Below are 20,157 nucleotides of genomic sequence, written 5' to 3'. Positions count from 1 at the left end.
ATTTGTTCAACAATACAACATAATTTAAAACTATATACATGTCCAATTACGTACACAAATTCTAAGCTACAATACCTATCCTTGCACCGCCGCTACCTGGGCCGTCGTTCGTGGGGTCTCGACGCTGATGTGGAATGTTGGAACATGAGTCATTGCTGGAGAGTCGACGCATCATCTCTTCATACCTCTCTTGGTTTCTCCTTTCTATTTCGGCCAATCGAGTCTCCATCTCGACTTCCATTTCACTCCGCATCGCTTGCACCCTCTTCTCCAACCTCTGTTCCACCCTCTGGTCCATCTGATCTTGCATCTGAGAAAGAAAGGAAGGCGTGTACTGCTGGGAAGACTTGGAACTCTTCCGGCTGCCGTAATACAGCTCCGCACCTTGGCCAAGTCCCTTCACACGACCCTTCTTGTTTCGACCAACTACAGTTTCCCAGTACAACTCATTTGGACTCTTCTGAATCCCTTGGGTGCTTGCTTCTTCAACTTTCTTCTGGTAGGCCTCCTACAAGATAGACATATGAAAAGTTGCACAAAGTAAATATGTAAGCTAAAATCAAAATCCTTTGCCTATTTTCTATATTTGTTAATAAATGAATCATTTCTTTGTCATACCATGTTTATTATAGATAGTTTTAGATGTATATGCCTTGAAATCACAAAAAACAAGTCTCAAAGGTTTAGGAGCGAATACGACCAAAATCCAACCAATAGACCCCTAAATGACCTATCCTTTGCCTATTATCTACATTTCTAACTAAATGATCCAATTATTTGTCATAACATGTCTATTATAGGTATTTGGGATTGTGTATGCCTTGAAATCACAAAAAAAAACCAAGTCTCAAAGGTTTGGGAGCGAATACGACCAAAATCCAATCAATAGACCCCTAAATGACCTATCCTTTGCCTATTATCTACATTTGTTAATAAATGAATCTTTCTTTGTCATAACATTTTTATTATAGATAGTTTAAGATGTATATGCCTTGAAATCACAAAAAAAAAAACCAAGTGTCAAAGGTTTGGGAGCGAATACGACCAAAATCCAACCAATAGACCCCTAAATGGCCTATCCTTTGCCTATTATCTACATTTGTTAATAAATGAATCATTTCTTTATCATAACATGTTTATTATAGATATTTTTAGATGTATATGCCTTGAAATAACAAAAAAAAACCAAGTCTCAAAGGTTTTGAGCGATTACGACCAAAATCCAACCAATAGACCCCTAAATGTCCTATCCTTTGCCTATTATCTACATTTCTAAATAAATGATCCATTTATTTGTCATAACATGTCTATTATAGGTATTTGGGATTGTGTATGCCTTGAAATCACAAAAATAAGCACTTGTCTAAGTTTTGGGACCCTAAATGATTACAAATCAACCAATAGACCCCTAAATGACCTATCACTTGCCTATTTTCTACATTTCTTACCAAATGAACCAATTCTTTGTCATAACATGCATATCATAGGTTGTTTTAGATGTATATGCCTTGAAATCACAAAAATAAGCTATTTTCTAATAACATGCATATAACAGTTGTAGGTGTTATTGAAGTTAATACCGCAATATGCTGTGCTTTGGTGTTGGCCGGTACCGTGCCTTTCCCAGACACTTCCTTGAAATGCGTCTTGATAAACATCTCATGAGCTGTTAGGAGCTGCCCTTTATTCTTCGCCGCCTTTGATTATACATATAGAAAATGATAAACTTTAAATGTTAGAGCACCTGTAGAAAAGAATAAACCCGACTCTCCAATTTAAACGGAATACTCAACAAACTTACCATTCGTTTAGCATGTTGTACAGTAGACATCGAACCCTGGTAGTGGGTAGCTTCAACCGGATTCTCCATTGACCCACCCCTCCTATTCTTCTTGTTTTGGGACGACCTTGCCTTGAAAGTTGGATCGGCGGCAACAATATCCATCATCTTCTTGTGGACCTCCTAGCTGAGCCAGGATGGCCTTGCGCCTCTCATCTTATGCGTGACTGTGTAGAACATGTCACGCAACCGAGTAGCAAGCGTCTTTTCAAACGTGTGCTTCACATCCTCGGCCAACTCAGGTGCCCACGTGAATTCCTTCTGCAATTGATAAACGTTATGTCATAATTTACAAATTCAGCTCAACATTTCAAAAAAACATGTTTTCAGTTAAGGTTATAATAGCTTACGCAGAATAGGTTACACCAATGTTCCCTGGTCGCTGCATCCACCTCGCCGTAATTCCTCCAAGGCTGTCGATAGTACCCGATTATCGACCCGGATACCGCAGTCCTGACCTTGTTGTCGTCAAACCTACATTCAATGAGGAAACCACAAAGTTAGATGACCATGAACTGCAAGTATTGAACAACTTGTTACAGGTAATAAATGGTTTTTTTTTTAACAAATAATAAAATCCCAATGCACAAAATGTATGTACGTACCAGAGCACAATAGGGTCTAAAACCGGCAACTTTGAACGCTCTTGAGTCTGACCTCGTGATGAGCTGGAAGTCGGCTCCTGAATATTATCCAAACCAGGAGCATCCTCTATGTCATCATCGGAATGGTCGATCTGCATTCCCCGTTGACCTGTGTCTTTACCGCCCGCCACGATGACCTGCAGCTGTTGATAATAACATTACATCATATTATAAGTTACAAGGGACTCGGGCAATGCAATAACATTTCAGCGTAAAAGTAATGATCGATTTATTAAAATACCAATTCATTTGTCTAGTGTACAATAATAAGAAAATTCAAAGAAGGAGAGTAACAAATTCCCCTATTTATTAATGTCATCACTACTACTATCACTACAGGAATCATCGCTACTATCATCTAATAATACATCGATATCATCATCCTCGTCACTATCACTGGAGTTGATGCTAGATTCATCATCTTCATTGCTCGAGATAATAAAGCCATCGTCATCTTCCTCATCATCATCATCTTGGATATAGTCTGGAATATCATTCGGTGGGCAAATTGTTGCATGTAATTGTGGGGATGGTGCCTGCAAGAACTCTAAGTCCACCGGAGCATCAACCACTGATCTTGCTTGTGTTTTAAAAACAGCTCACCATTGTATTCGATCCCGTTTCAGGCTTGGGTATGATGCGTAGTACACTTGAGTCACTTGGTAAGACAAAACAAAGGGATCGTACTTGGGGTATATCTTAGTATGATTCACTTCGACAAGCTTGTACTGTTCATGTATGTTCATTCCCCTACCACAATCCATCCAACTACACTTAAACAAAATAGTCTTGTACTCTTTTTCGGGACCAGTGTAGACCAGTTCTATAATGTCGTCTAAAATGCCGTAGTACTCTCCACCATCCTCACTTGATACACACACCCCGTAATTCATCGTAGATTTGTGCTTGCCATGGGCATATGTATGGAAATTAAAGCCACCGACAAAAATCTGCTTCCAAGTTCGAACACGCTTGAAAGGGCGCATGCACAACGCTCGCAGCACATTCGACTTTTGTTCCTCCTCAATAACCTATAAACGTTTTAAATATAACCGTCACACTTCCCTAAATGAGTAAATTAAATAGCAACGAAAATAGCAACGAATAGTTAATCATAATTATCCTACGTTTAGACAGTGGACATCACCTTGCGATGAAACCAATAAGGGAATGCAGCTTCGCATTTCTCCATTACTTCTTCTCTACGCAGAAAAGGTCGAGTACTAAGGACATAGTCCTCAAACTTCCTACGAGGCCAAAATTAATGTAAGTAAACATTGTAATCATTCCAGATGATCATATCATCCAACTACACTTCATTACTAAACTATGTTATACCTTTCGTATTCACCAAGAATGTCGGTGTTTCGTAACACGAACAGATGAGCACAATCCAATTCTTTTTCATCCAAAAACCGAGTTTTGCCCTCAGTTGACAAACGACCGCTATCCTCCTTGAACAACTCTGGAATTTCAGCGTCGTCCACTGTGGAGTCCACGTCGGCATTCACATTTCGACCGAGATCTCGTGTTTTAGTGTCAACCGTCCCCTGGAAGTAGTTACTGCAGAAGTTTGCTATCTCTTCGGTGAGATAAGCATTGCAAATAGAGCCTTTAACTCGAGCCTTGTTTCCAATTTTTTGTTTCAAATGGTTTAGAAACCTATAATCATATTTATGTAAATATATAAACACGACATTACATTGAATTTGATGTAAGAAATAGGATGTGCATGGGCTTTGATTTACCTTTCGAACGGGTACATCCATCTATATTGCACAGGACCACATAACTTCCCTTCATATGGCAAATGAATGGGTAAATGCTCCATGGAGTTAAAGAATGTAGGGGGAAAAACCTTCTCAAGCTTGCACAGTATCTCAGCTATGTTATTCTCCAATCGCTCCATGTCACTAACCGTTGTTGTATAGCAACACAAATCGCGAAAGAATTGGCTGATCTCTGTTATTGCATTCCAGACATGGAAAGGGAGCAATTCCCGCAGAGCAGTAGGCAACAACCTCTCCATGAACACGTGACAATCATGGCTTTTCATTTCGTGGAGCTTACATGCTTGCAAATCGACACATCTACTCAAATTGGAGGCGTAACCATCAGGAAACCGCAGCTGTTTACCCCACTCACACAAAACTTTTCTCTGAGCCTTTTCAAGAGCAAATGGAGCCATTGGCATGAACTCTTTTCCCCTATCATCCTGCTGAAGATGAAGCTGCGGACGTTTACAATATTTGGCAACGTCATTTCGAGCGGATGGCGTGTCACACGTTTGCTTTTTCACAGCCATTACAGTGTGAAATAACTGATCAAAGAAGTTCTTTTCAATGTGCATGACATCTAGGTTGTGATGAACAAGCAGATGCTTCCAATATGGAAGCTCCCACAATATACTTTTCTCGAACCACCCCTTCTTTTCTTTTTTGAGGCGTTGAAGTGACTCGGGCCCATCTGTAGCCTTCGGGAGGTCTTTCACAAATTCCCACAGCTCCTCTCCTGACATAATGTGTGGAGGGGCACCCAATATGGAAGCTCCTTTCCGAAAAGGGTGATTCGTCGAAAGGAACTGGCGGTGGCAATTAAACCAAGACACCTTACACCCATTTTCTAGCTAAAATGCTTTGCTTTTGTCCATGCAATATGGACAAGCCTTCTTACTAGATGTGGCCCAACCGGACAACATACTGTAAGCCGGGAAGTCACTAACGGTCCATAGGATGGCTGCTCGAAGATTGAAATTATGTTTCATGGAAATATCGTACGTATGTGCACCAACTTCCCACAACTGTTTCAACTCCTCAATCAACGGTTGCATGTACACATCCAAGTTGCCCTTAGGATTTTTAGGATAGCAACGAAAGGAACATAAATTGTCTTTTCATACACATTGAGGGGGGCAAGTTGTAAGGGGTCAAAATGACAGGCCAACAAGAATATTGTCCCCCAAACTTGCTATGAGGAGCGAAACCATCTGTACACAAACCAAGCCGAACATTACGAGGCTCGGAGGCAAACTCTGGAAAGTAGTTGTCCAGGTGTTTTCAAGCTTCACTATCACAAGGGTGTGCCATAGTGCCTTGCACTCGAGGATTTTTCGAATGTCATGTCATTTCCTCCGAAATAGTCTTGGTTGTAAATAGCCTTTGCAGCCTGGGTGTGATCGGGAAATTAAACAAAACGTTCAAAGGCACTAGGCTACCCTTGGAAGTCTGCTTGTAGCAATCGCTGCTACACGCCCTACATGTAGACAGCTGGGCATCATCCTTCCAAAACAACATACATCCTTTAGGACAAGCGTGAATCCTTTCATGAGGCATTTCCAAGCCCTTCACAATCTTTTTTACCTCATAAAATGTGTCGACCATTTGATTGTTGTTAGGAATTGCTTCACTAAGAAGTGAAACAAACCCATCGACACATCTGTGCGGAAGATTATACTCGCACTTTAGACTTGTGATTCTAGCGGCCATCTCCAACACAGACAACGAACTACCTTCGTATAATGGCCTTTCAGAAGCCTTCAACAAATCCAGAAAATCCTTAGCTTGGGCATTAGGCTCCTCTTCTGATGGAACACTAGCCTCTTCGGAATGCACATGATCTTGACTTTGACCAAACGCATCGAAAACCATTTCACGATATTCGTTGGACCCTCTTGCAGGAACTGTCGAAAACCCTTCCCCGTGACACATCCACTCATAGTAATTAGGTACAAAAACCGCGCGAAACAAATGAAGTTTAACCTTTATCTGGGTCCCAAAGTCGTTTGTTCTTACATTTAGTACATGGACACCTAACTTCATTCCGGTTACTACTTTCGGGATTATCTTTGACGTATTGCATGAATTCTTCAACCCCTTTCTCGAACTCTGGATTAACATATGGCCCGACCTTCCTTTCATACATCCAGCTACGTTCTGTTCGTTTCATGATTACAACTTCTACACAACTCACGCATATTAGTCACAAAGCGTACTTCCTAAACATTATCCATCAATCATTCATGAAAATGCAAATGAGATATAAAATGCTTCCAAAGGGTCCTAATCACTCCAACCTAACCCATCCTTGTACGTTTAATCCCACTAGTGAATGTAAGCCAGGTTTTCAATTCTACGGAAATTCGTCAGCATTTCTCTACAGTTCTCCAAGTACACGATGTAGGCAATTAAACACACCTACATATGTACCCAGAGAACACTGTAGAGAAATGAAAAGACACGATTTTCCGTAGAATAAAAAACAAGGCTTACATTCACCACCTAAGTGAGAATAAGCGTACAAGGACAGTCCCAACCGGGGACTATTCAAGACATACTCCTATTGTGTATGCCTTGAACGGGTATCTAGGCAAATGATTATTTGCAAATGCTTCATTTATTATATATATATATAAAGTGAAGGTCACATGCATTATACTAAATAGAGATTTATTATAATTAAACTAAACTAATATAAGCAAAAAAAAGAAGCACAATTATTAAATATTATAACAAACATTATATCAAACAAAAATATTAAACTAAATTAACTAACATACACAAAATTAAACTAAATATTTTAAAATAAACTAAACTAGCATACATTATTATAATAAACTAAACCAAACTATGTTAACGTGTTATTATACAATAATTAAAAAATAAACTTAAATAAACTAAACTAACACAACACATACACATTCTTTTCTAAAATTTCAACTTATTATAATATAAATACAATAAATTGTATACACTACACTTAAAAAAACAATAAATCAACATATATCTAAATACAGTTACCGACTAACATGCCAAGTATAAACTAAACTTATAATATTAGGTTTTACATAGTCTCTAACCTGTAGATCTGCACTTGTTATTGGGATAATTTGATATTTTTTTTAGGTTTTGTAGATTCACTTTCTACAAAACCTAAAAAAATATCAAATTATCCCAATTAGTAACATAGAATGTGATGCTTATGTATATTAAAAAATGATTAAATGGTAACAAATTATAATGAACAAAAGAAAGAAAAAAAAAAACTAAGGGAAACACCACCTGCTAGCGGCGGAGGCTGGTCGACCCCTTGGTTGCAGACCGACGCCCGGCTGGTGTCGGGGCTGTGGGGTTCCTCACTAGCATTCCAAAACCAAAAAAAAGGGTCAAGTACAAAAAAAAACCCCAAAAAACCTCAAAAAAACCCCAAAAACCCTAAAAAATACTTACCACTACCCGGCGGCGACAATGATGTTTTCCGGTGAAGATTTTGCGGTTGTGGTGGTTAATAGTGAATTCCGTCACAACCTAGGTGGGGGTGGTGGTTAGGGTATTCAATAACTTTATATATAAAAAAAAAAATTAAACCAAAAAAATGGCGACTTACCGGCGGCGACAACCCGGCAGCAGGTGGTGGCGACCTCCTTCCCCTCTCTCCTTCTCCGTTTCTCCTTCTCTCTTTCCCTTTCTCTCTCTTCCTCTTTCTCCCTACCCAGTTTCTGTTTCGTGAAACAATTCAAATCACCCTTTTTTTTTTAATTGCTGAAAGGTTCCAATGGAAAATAATCCCTCGGAAATACACTTTTCCGACGGAATTTTCCGTCGGAACATATTTTTTCCGGCGGAAAATTCCGTCGAAAGGGTGTATTTCCTTGGGCATATAAATTCGTTGGACGCATTCCGACGGATTTTTTCGTCGGAAGAACAAGTTTCCGAGGGAATATGGTCCGTCGGAATAATTCCGGCGGATTCTTCCGTCCGAAATAATGCTTTCCGACGGATTTTTCCTACAATCTAAAATTCCGCCGAAAATTTCTATTTTTGCGAGGGAATTGGAGTCCGTCAGAATTTAGCCTATTTCTAGTAGTGGTACTCAAATCATCACTAAACTCATCTTCTTCATCTACATATTGTTCCAAATTGCGTTCATTTGCACCCATATGATTCTCGTAATCTTCCTGTAATTCACTTCCAAATCTTTGTGTTTGTGAAAAACTTTGTGCTTGTGAACTCCCTAAATGCACTTGTGAAATAGCCATGTTAACAGGCTGTGAACTAGCCATGTCATAGTAATAAATCACTTTGTTTTGCTCTTCTCTCTTTTTTCTAGCAACTGTGATTGCATTTGCCTATAAGCACTGAGTGAACCAGAAGCAACCACTGTCTTACTCTGCCCTGTCTTAGTTTGGACACCATTCCCAATCTCAACCTCTTTCTCTTACTGATTATGGACTGCTGATTTTTTCTGTGCAGTATACTTGCCTAATTGGATTTTTCTTTGCATTGAATCTCTCCCTTGTAACCCTTGATCTAAGTGTTGTATCTCGGTGTTTTGAAGACGCATCTTAGTTATATTAGCCATTGGTATTGAAGAGACACCTGTCGTGTCCTTAATGTTTGTGGTTATCTTCCCTCTCAATGTCACAACCTGAAATTAAGTATTCATGAACATCATTAAACAAATATTACATGATTTTCTAACAATTATGATTCACAAGATTTAGTTGTCACAAAAAAAAAAAAGAACAACCTTCTTTGAACGAGACCTCAAGTTTACACCGGTTTTCCTTATCTCATTTTCATCCTCTTCACTTGAGTGGTTCAGTTCACCCTCTTCATCAGGTGTATACTCGTTAGTATCTTTAGTCACCTTCTTCCTTTTTTTCGTTTGTTTCGATCCCTTCATCGACTGTTTCATTTCATAAGCCATGGATGTAACCCCTAAATCCTTCATCCTGATTCCATTTTGTTCTATAGTTTTTTGTTTAAGTTTCTCATTTCTGCCATCTAGATCTTGCTTCCTACAAAGAACACACAAGACAGTTAGTTGATGGACATTATTGGTGACAAACAGATTTTCAGAGTATCAGACCCCTAACAGATTATTAGCCTGATGTTCAGAGTTTACATACATTGCTAATTCCACCTTCCTGATTTACCTCAAAAGAGAGTGGCCAAAACAAAACCATGTCCTGATTTTCAGAGTAGAATTACCATTCATTTTGTCTGAGATCATGGATGCAATCTAAGTAATTTTGCATTCATTTTGTCTGAATCCTTCTATACAAAAGTGGATCCAATTGGTGGTCAGCTAAAGGTCCTTGAAATTGCAAACAGCTTGGGGCTTAGTATAACAGTTGTTGCACATGAAGTTGCCTTCAAAGATCTAGGTAATAAATCATGTATTCTGATATAAAGAGAAATGATTTACCCTAGATGATACTACGTAGTATTTTTACAGGACCTAAGCCTTCAAACAATCAAATTTGTTTGGGTTTGGAGCACAGGACTTTCAGTCCTCCCTTCATATTCACCTGACTGACCCAAGCTACACTGATTCAAAGGTAATACATATAGCACACTTGCATCAGGCAGTACGTATAACGATTAATAAAAGCACCTGAGCACAAAAAGAGCACAGAAAGAGTACGCATATAACCTGAGCACCTGAGCACAAGATCAGCTTATACTCAACTCTGATTAGCTAATAGTCTGAGGTAGATATTAATCTTGCTAATACTCAGACTCAGACTGTTAGCAAGATTAATTTACCTCACACGCAGCTTTATAAATATTGCAAAAAGTCTGAGGCAAATTAATCTTGCTAGAGCTAAAGTCTGATCAGCTATAATCATGCAATGCAAAGACAAAAGTTCATATATTGAAATTATGTCAATAGTAGAAACTACCTCAGAAGCCGACACAACTCACCTACTGCCCGAGCACAAAGATACCACATAGCTCAAAACTGCCAAATGTAAACACTGTCACTATAATATCAAACCTCAAATAAATTTAACAATTAAAATAAAGTTAGAGTAAATTCTGTAGCACAACACTAAATTTAACCACTAACTTATAAATTTCATTAGAAAACAAGTTCAAATAAAAAAAAAAAAAAAACACTTTAATAATAGTTTGTCAAATCCAAATAATAAGTTCAATGAAGGATAATTATTCTAAAAAAAGGGTCTAAACATGTCACTTGGATGGTTCCATCCAATCCCAATCTGTGTCATCTATATCAGAACTATCTTCGTGATTATGATCTTTCATTTCACTATTGACAGGCACCTCAACTCTGTCATAAGCAGCTTCTCTGCACCAACTTTGGTGTTCATCATGATCTGTAGTCAGAATTACAGCCTCTGAGGGTTCATGAACTTCATTCATATATGTGTGTTCAGATTGCCCCTCGGCATGAAAAAAGTCTCTTGGAAAATTTCTGTGCACATAATGTCAATCTTCTTCAAGGCCGTCTTGAGTGTAGAACACTTGATGCACTTGTGATGCCAAGACAAAAGGGTAATCTTTAGAACACAATTTCTTAAAGTTAACGCAAGTAAATCCATAATCATCTACTTCCACATGGAACCAATCACACTCGAACAACGCAACACTAAATGCACTCCAATAATCAACCTCAATTATTGATTTTATAGTCCCATAATATGTGACATTACCAAGAACGAGATTGTGATCCTTGCTACTCGCGAAGCTTGGAGTCAAAGCAATTAAAGAGACTCCACTATTTTGAGTTTTACACCTTTCATCATGATCTCTAGTGTAGAACTTATATCCATTACAAAAATATCTAGTGTACCTCCTTGTAATAGTAGAAGGACCTTTTGATAACCACTTGATATGATCCGAGACATTATCCACCACAACCTTTTCTCTAAACCAAACCATGAATTCATTGCTATGCTCTTGCGCCTCTTTCCACCTTCTTTTTCGTTTGTCTCTAGACATCTTCTTCACAAACTCTTCATGTTCCCTTCATAGTATTAACCATATAAGTAAGGTAATAAAACAATATAAATTTAAACACAATGGACAAGATATTAAAAAAGTTACTCACTTGATGTAATTCTCAACTTTGTCATCTTGACAATTAAACAACACATAACAATGTGCTAGAGCCATTGTGTCTGAATCAAGAGTGTATGCCTTCCCTTTCTTCATCCCTTTCTTTTTCCTCCCAAGAGGATAACCTGCCTTATGGAATAAAGGTGATTCTTCATAAATTTCATCAGTTTTCTCTTGACTTTTGTTAAACCACTTAGATCGCTTCTTGACACTAGCATTCAAATACCTAGAGCAAAATATCAAGCACTCTTCAGCCAAATAACCTTCTGCTATAGAAGCCTCAGGGAAACATCGGTTTTTAACATATGATTTTAACTTTCCGAGGTACCTTTCTATAGGGTACATCCACCAATCACACACCGGTCCACCACGCTTGATTTCATCAACCAAATGAATCGATAAGTGGATCAGTATGTCAAAAAAAGATGGTGGAAATATTCTTTCTAGTTCGCAAAGAGTCTCAACAATTCTTGCTTGAAGGCGATCCAAATATTTAGGATTGATGACTCTCTTGCATATTTCTCTAAAAAACCCACTCAATCTCATAAGAGGTAAAGCAACATGCTTTGGTAAAGTTTTTCTAATTGCTGACGGAAGCAAGTGTTGCATTATTATATGAGCACCATGACTCTTGTACCTTGATATTTTCCCCTCCTTGACTTGCACACACCTTGCAATATTTGATGCACAACCTTGGGGCAGCTTTGCCTTCTTCAAAACACTACAAAATATGCTTTTCTCTTCATTCGTCATTGAGAATGATGCTTTGGGCAACAAAACATACCGCTTGTCATCTGCATCTACAGGATGTAGTTCTTCCCTTATATCCAATTCTTGCAGATCTAATCGAGCCTTATGATGATCTTTTCATTTTCCAGGTATGTCCAACAAAGTTCCGAGCACATTATCACAAACGTTCTTTTCTATGTGCATGACATCCAAATGATGACGACAACCACAATCTTTCCAATAAGGCAAAGTGTGGAAGACGGAGGACTTTCTCCATGGACAATCTACATATTTCTTCTTTGGTTGTAATTTTCCAAATTTTTTCCCAGTTTTCCAACAAGCTTGAAATTTGATCCCCTGTTAAAGGACCTAGAGATGTCCTCTCTTCCTTTTCCCCATTAAAAGACTCAATATCATGTCGCCAAGGATGATTTTCATCTAACCATCGACGATGAGCCCAGTAACAGGATTTGTTACTATTACTCAAGTGATGATGATCAGTCTCGCAGTGACAATAAGGGCATGCAAACTTCCCTTTGGTGCTCCAACCAGATAATATAGCATAACCTGGAAAGTTGCTGGTCGTTGATTGTAAAGCTGCATGCATCTTAAATGTTTGACGCTTCTCCGCATCATAGGTGTCCAACCCATAATCCCACAAATCTTTAAGTTCTTGAACCAATGGTTGAAGGTAGACATTAATGTCATTTCCAGAAGAGGTGGGCCAGGGAATAAGGAGAGATAACGTTAAGAATTCTGGCTTCATACACAGCCATGGTGGTAAGTTGTAATTAATTAGAACAACAGGCCATGTACAATATTGTGTGCTCATAGTTCGAAATGGATTGAATCCGTCACTTGCAAGCCCCAAACGAACATTACATGTTTCATTAGCAAACTCTGGGTACTTTTGGTCAAACTCTTTCCACGCCTCACCGTCAGCAGGATGCCTCAATAACTCATCTTTCTTTCTTTCTTCATCATGCCACCTCATTAGCTCTACTGTTTATGAACACATGTACAACCTTTGAAGCCTTGGTTTAAGAGGAAAATGCCAAAGAACTTTTGCGAGGACTTGATGCACTTTCTTAGATGGTTGATTGCTAATATCTTCTTGGTTTTTGGTCTGTGTTTCTTTCCACCTTGGAGCATGAGAAACATGGCAAGACGTGGCAGCTTCGTGCTCCTTCCAATATAGCATACAATCATTAAGACATGCATCAATCTTGTCATAATTAAGACCTAGATCTTTTATCAATTTCCTTGCCTCATTAAAAGAGTTAGGCAAATTAGATGCATCTGGTAACACTTCTCGAAAAAGCTCCAAAAAATCTAAAATTGCTATATTAGTTAACCCATGAGTACACTTCAAAAGCTAAAAACGAAAAAGAAATGATAGCTTTGAAATTTTTTTGCACCCGGGATATAGCTCTTGTTTCCATCTTCAACTAACTTATAAAACTTCTTAGCCTCATCATTGGGCTCATCTCCAACCCCTTCATACCTTTCTGCCACATCTCTATGAACATCATATATCAGACGTTTAATATCATCATGCATGTCTTCAACATCCTTCTCGGTATTTGATGTTGATGACAAGCCCTTTTCATAACAATGCCATCCTTCAGTGCCAGGCTTGATCTCGTTTGCAATCAAATGATTGAAAACTGTCTCTCTACGATGCCAAAAGCGGTGATAGCACACCTTATACGGGCAAGAAATTTGATCTCCAATTGCTTATGTAGAAAACGCTTTATCTAAATAATCCTCTACACCTTTCTCATACTCATGACTAGATTGTAAGAAGTTGGTCCAACTACTCATTTTGTCTCCTTTATCAAAATTTAAACCTAAGTAAATTTAAAGATTTAAAATATTGGCATATAATTTAACATGTCTAAAAGAAATGACAATATCCATAGAAACACACACCCATATATTCAACATTGTATAATAATAATAGAAATGAAACAAGTATATAAAAAAAAAAAAAAAAAAAAAAAAAAAAAAAAAAAAAAAAAAAACTGATTATGGTTCACTCCATTTGGTTTAACTTATTATGACTTATTTAGACAAATTCAGTTCAAATAAGTTAAGTTTAAACAAAGTAAGTTAGTGCTGATTCAGGGAATTATATATAAGTTCTGCCAAGGTATTATAAAGCTGCTTCCTGGAATTAAATATAAGTTCTGCCAAGGTATTATAAATTTAGGTAAGCTGACAATAAGTTCAGAAATTTTCAGAAAAGTTAAAATTCTCCAAGGTTACAATTCTCCACTACCAAGTTAAAATTTTCAGAAAAGCTAACTTTAAGTAATGTCCAAGGTTACAATTCTCCTCTACCAAGTATATAAGAGTTACACTTCATTGAAGCATATGACCATCTATTAACACTTTAAAGATGTGTGTAGGATTGGAGATGAAAATCAATAAGGAAAAGCATGTCTGGGAGTGAGGATGTATAATGATGGACATTCACAGGAATAACCTATAACCTATATAAAATGACATGCAATGTAATTATTTTCACTTAATTAATGATCTAACATCAAACAGATTACAAACACTACTACATGAAGCCATAAATTTCTGTCCATAAATACATCTGATTCCCTATAACTAATCTCTCTAGCCATTGCTTATATATACTTAATTAAATATACTTAGCATGGCATAAAAGTGGTCTGCTTTCTTCAGCAATTAAAATTGAATGCTCCATCAACTTAATAAGAGTTCTAATCTGTAAAACCTAAGATCAATAATACGAAGTATACAGCATCATTTTAATAAGAAAATCCATTAATATACAAAACAGATTGCATGAAACTATGAATAATAACAGGTCCAAATTTCAATTGAGATAATATAGAATCCAATCAAAACAAACCCTATTAACTAGACTGTGATGATAATTCACATTAAATTTAATGATTACATAACCAAAAACATTAAAAATCCACCAAAAAAATAACTAATATACCTAATTGGAAGCGCGAGTTGATGGAACCCCAGATGACGATCGAGTCAATGACTGATTTTGTGATGAAACTCGCGCGAATTGAACTTGAATTGCGAGATTGGGTTTTTTGTGATAACGGAAGAATGTCATGCTGAATAAGGAAATTGAACCTAGAATTGAGAGATTGTTTTTATTTTATTTTTTTCCCTTAATTCTGGCGGTTAAAGCTAATGATTGAGGCCCAAATTATTTTTTATTTTTAATTGCTTTGGCGGTAATCCTAAACCTATATAATAAATTGGTAATTTAATTTGGGGATTAATACTAACTTTTACTTTATTATAAATGTTTAATCACGTAACACCTCTTAGTGTTATCATAAAATGTTACTTTTTTTTAAAAGTGTTACTATGGAGTGTTACTTATGTTAAAAGTGTTACATTGAGTGTTACATTCTAATAAAGTGTTACCAAGATGTTACTTATAAATCTAATATTTTGCATTTCAAGAAGTGTTACCAATTACATGTTACATAAAGTCAATTATGTACTACTGTAGTATATTTGTGTGGGTAATATAGCATTTAAATCATACTTATCAACTGATAAGTCCAAAAATACCAAAAGATTTATAATTATATTAACAAGGACTACATAATGATCTGACGATTACAAGTACTTGGAAATCAAAGATTTAAAACATAGCATTTTAATTAATATAGGACGTGATTTAAAACATGTTTGTGACATGGAAAAATTGTCAAAAAAAAAAACGACCTTTGGGAGGTCTTCCAAAAATAAAACGAACTTTTGATTATTCCAAAATAAAACGACCTTTGACATACATCTGCTCAAAATAGAACGTGACCAATTGGTAACTTGTTTAAAAGGTTAATAGTGACACATGTCATAGTGCTATTAGTAGGATTTTTTTTTTTAAAAAAAAAAAAATTGATTTTAATTCAACCAAAAAAAAAAAAAAAAAAAAACCCTCCACCCAACTGCACCACCCACTCCATGAACAACCATTTTCCCCGGTAGCCCTCAACCAAGACCCGCTCCTTTGTCGGCTTCCCTCCCTTTTCCCCACCCCGCGCGACACAGTCCCTCATCCCTTTCCCCCCACCCCAACATTGTCCTCCCTCCTTTTCCCCTTTCCCTACCTGACACTGTCCCCCGATAATTGGACAGTTGCTCGGTCATTATTATTTTGTGCATCTCCTGCCAGTACGAGCCATAAGGACTGAATGAAAACATAACAAAATTATGACCCAGATGCTCTACAAATATTTCGTAGGACTTGTTTAAGAATATCTTATCCCAATGAAAAAAAAAAGAATACCTTGTCATTGGTGCCAAGGCACTCTTTTGCCATTTTCGCTGTGCTCACAACCAAGGCTTGGTGAACACCAAGCTTGATCATGAAAATTGGCCCATATCTTTCACCTTACGCTGAACATAAGGGGGAGGGGATTAGGGAGGTGAGGGTTGGTGGTGGGGAGGGGGTTCAGGTGACCACACGAGGAAGGGGAGAGGAGGAGACAGAAAAAGTTTTTTTTTTTTCATTTTTAGTTTTAAATTTTTTATAAATTTAAAATCAATTTTTTAGATAACAAAAATGTTAAGAATTAAAATAAAAAAGTCAAAATAATCACAATGCGACACGTATTCGGTATTAACCTTTTATACAGGTTATCGATTTTTTCTTCTATTTTGAGCAGATGTGTGTCAAAGGTCATTTTATTTTGGAATAATCATAAAGTCATTTTATTTTTGAAAGATAGCCAAAGGTTGTTTTATTTATTTTTGACAATTTTTCCTTTGTAACACTTAGCTTAATATTTAAACTAAGGACATTTTCAAGGGGAGAGTTAACTTCAAGGAAACGGGTCACTTGACCCATTTAATTTTTGTAAAAAATATGTTACAAATAGTTAATAGATAAAAAAAAGTTAATGATTTAAATTGAATTATATAATATGGAAAATACAATTGACCCTCTCTCTCTCTTCTTGCGCCACTCCTCAAGCTTTTGGAGCTCTTTTTTGTTGAAACTCTGCCTCTCTTTCTCTTGGCATTAAGGAGGTAACTCGGCAAGTTGAATTGCTTGATAACTTTACCCTAGTTAATCCTCCTTGGGCCTTTTATTTCGATCAGGCTCAACAATGCCGAAAATTGAACTCACCATTGTTACCACACAAAGGTGTTTTGGAAAAGTGATAGAAATTGCCCTTTTGAGAGAGAGAGAGAAAGAGAGAGGGAGAGGAAGAGAGAGAGAGGGAGAGAGATAAATGATTTTAGTGAGGGAAAGAAGATGAATTTTGGCGTGCTTGAGTGAGACAATTTATGACTTCAACCTGTATTTATAGATTGAAGTAAATGCCTTTTGATCTTTGTAATTTTTAATTGATACAATCTTCCCAAAGTAATTGTAACTTTCCTTTTGATTTCAACAATTGTGTTACTTGGTAAAATTTTCGAAGGGTAAATGAGTAATATTACTGTCGACGTCGGTTGATTTGCAATTGTTGAACTTGGAACCTAAAACGTGTATTTTAGGTTTGGGGTTTCCAATTCCAATTTAAAATCAACTGTAAAGTGAATTTTATACCATTTGCATCGTTTTCTGGACTCTTCCAACGCTTGGGTAAACTATAAAAACCTTTTGAAACACCCCCTTGCTTAATCTTCTCACTATTCACTCTCCGATTTTCCTTTCCCTACCACTCTGTTCTTCTAAACTTTCAAAGAGAAAATCCATGAGAAGTGTTAAAATCATTTAGAGGCAACAAATGTCCAATAAGGCTCATGAATTATGTGAGTTGACTGGAAAATACCCCCAGAATTTCAGATCTAATTTTCTTTGGCATGTTTCATCTTCTAGTTCCAGTTTCGGTCTTATGAAAGACGTAGCCTCTAGCGGGCCAACATTCACATTTGATTTCTGACAGGTGCTAGTCGTATCACTAAATCAAAAGAATTACCTAAGTCCTCTACCTAAAGAAGATAGGGAAGTAGGGTCGAATCTACAGGGAAACAAGTCTTTCTATTCCTAAATAATTAATATAACCTAAACTATCAAGTAACCAAGTTGTTTTGAGAGAATTAAACTAAGGGGAATAACTGAACAAAAGCAAAATTAAACTAAGGAAAAATCATTAAATCAAAGTCTAGGGTAAAACACAATAATCAATCATCAATGCATCAATTAATCAGATCATAAAGGGCTTTTGCTACGTATTATAATCGCAGAATTAATCTACCGGTATTAAATCGCATCTCTCAAATCTTGACTTAACCATTTATAAATTAACCTACCTATTGAAACTAAGCCTAAACATAAATTCTCATCTCTCGAATCTCGAATCAATATTGATTAGGGGATTTTTATCCACCAATCACCGTCTGACAAGTGGACCAACCAGGTTCCGCCACGTGTCCTTCACGAAGGCCAATAGGAGCCTGCCACGTGTCAATCACAGATACGTCCTCTACGGACCAATCGAGGCACGCCACGTGTCCACCCATGCCAAATGGGAAAACCGGCCAACAAGGCCCAATCCTGTCTAGAGGCCCGGTCAGCCCTAGGTTTACCCTAAACCTAGAGAGTGGCACGCTTCTCAAGACTATAAATACTTAATAAATCCTCATTAATTAAGCAATCAAGAAATCAAGAGAACATCAAGCAATTGAGAGACGATTGATCAAGCAATTAATCTCACCTGAAGAACAGAGAAGAACAGACACATTACGGAACTCTAATAACCGGCTAATCTCGCTAACAAAGCAGATTACCAACATTAAACACTCTCACCTAGAGAGGTCTTGTTACTTTAATTTCCGTATTAATTACTCCTTAATCAGGTACTAACTTGACCGTTGGAGGCGGAGCTCTCAGGAGTCTCCGTTATTTTGCAGGTACAGGCGTCCGGTTCCAGTCTCGGAATTGTAACTCTCCCGCAGGACATCAGAAAACCCCGAAACATTTGGCGCCGTCTGTGGGGAGAGTACTTCAGAGATGGCATCCAAGTCTGTACCGACTCCTGAAGAGAGGCGTCCCCTAAACGACCCTCAAGTTCAGTCGGACCATGACACCGAAAGTGAATTTGAAGTGGAAACTCATACAGCTCCAGACGGGACCCTAAGGGCCCGACGTACCCGTCATACCGAAAGGAGGGAACGGGAGCATCTTCAAACAGGAAGCGAGCCAGCAGGCGCACCGCCTGCTCGGCAACAGCCGACTGATAGGTCTGCTCCCATCACAAGGAACGAACTCATGACCTTCATGAGGGACTTCAAGGGAGAGATTCAAGAGTTGATCAACAAAAAGCCGCCTGCTTCATTCAAAGAGCAGTCGGCCAAAAAACCTTCCACTTCACTGAAGAGAAAGCCAGTTCAAGGGCGAGAGGCGACTCCTCATCCTAAATCCAAGAAGCGGGAGCCACCTGCTCTTGATTTCACAAAATTCCGTTATCCTACGGGAAATAGGAAACCGGTTCGTCATATTCAGGCGGACGGGTCAAAGCAAACGTTCACAGATGCTCGGCTACTGCTAGAGCAGAAGAAGAGTTACCGATTGTCAGAGTCGGCTTCTACTTCAGACTTTCAAGACAGTTTGCGAAATGCCTCGATGAGGCATACTCAGTCGTACCATGAGAGTCAGTCAGGCGGCACCTCCCGTCAGTCCGGCTTTCATAGTGCCCAGGCGGTACCAAACTTACCATTTGTGCCGCAACAACAGTATTTTATGCAGCCACCTCCATTTGGTGGACCTGCAGCAAAAAACGTCCAACCTATGGACTGGCAGCTACGATTTCTTAGACTTGGTGAACAGCCGTCGGCCTTCTCCAAGGAAATTACTGAAGCCGCTCAGCCGGCCAAAGTAAAAAATGTACTAGTAGGCGCCTATGACGGCACTACTAACCCAGAAGACCATCTGATGGCATTCACCAACCTGATGTACCTTCAAGGGTTGGATAATCCCACTTGGTGCAAGTGTTTCCCAGCGACTCTCAAGGGAATCGCACAGCAATGGTTCGGCAACCTGCCGACTGGTTGTGTAAACAGCTTCAGGACGCTTGCTTACTTATTTGCCTCCAACTTCGCCATGAACATACCTGCG

At 38.1% G+C, this 20,157-nt stretch overlaps 1 protein-coding gene across 7 annotated transcripts; it reads right to left on the bottom strand.

The window, feature by feature from the left end:
• Positions 1-15,465, bottom strand: LOC110696557. Of its 7 annotated transcripts, XR_002506322.1 has the most exons (11): positions 15,058-15,464; positions 10,169-10,227; positions 9,010-9,280; positions 7,867-8,907; positions 7,710-7,787; positions 7,542-7,618; positions 2,446-2,627; positions 2,191-2,314; positions 1,802-2,101; positions 1,581-1,697; positions 1-508 (listed from the first exon to the last, which is right to left on the bottom strand). XR_002506322.1 is itself a non-coding variant. In XM_021873897.1 (9 exons), the coding sequence occupies exons 7-9, from the start codon at positions 1,946-1,948 to the stop codon at positions 62-64; spliced, it is 711 nt and encodes a 236-aa protein (XP_021729589.1). In that variant the 5' UTR covers positions 1,949-2,101; positions 2,191-2,314; positions 2,446-2,627; positions 7,542-8,907; positions 9,010-9,280; positions 10,169-10,227; positions 15,058-15,451; the 3' UTR covers positions 1-61. The 7 variants fall into 7 exon arrangements, 1 of the variants encoding a protein (XP_021729589.1); XR_002506324.1 differs by having other exon boundaries at positions 7,710-8,907; positions 10,169-10,243; positions 15,058-15,465; XR_002506325.1 differs by having other exon boundaries at positions 7,710-8,907; positions 10,191-10,243.
• Between the last annotated feature and the right edge of the window lie 4,692 nt (positions 15,466-20,157).

The sequence above is a fragment of the Chenopodium quinoa genome, unplaced genomic scaffold (genome assembly GCF_001683475.1).
Source record: "Chenopodium quinoa cultivar QQ74 unplaced genomic scaffold, ASM168347v1, whole genome shotgun sequence".
Taxonomy (NCBI): Eukaryota; Viridiplantae; Streptophyta; class Magnoliopsida; order Caryophyllales; family Amaranthaceae; genus Chenopodium; species Chenopodium quinoa.
This window is presented reverse-complemented; position numbering and strand designations above follow the sequence as displayed.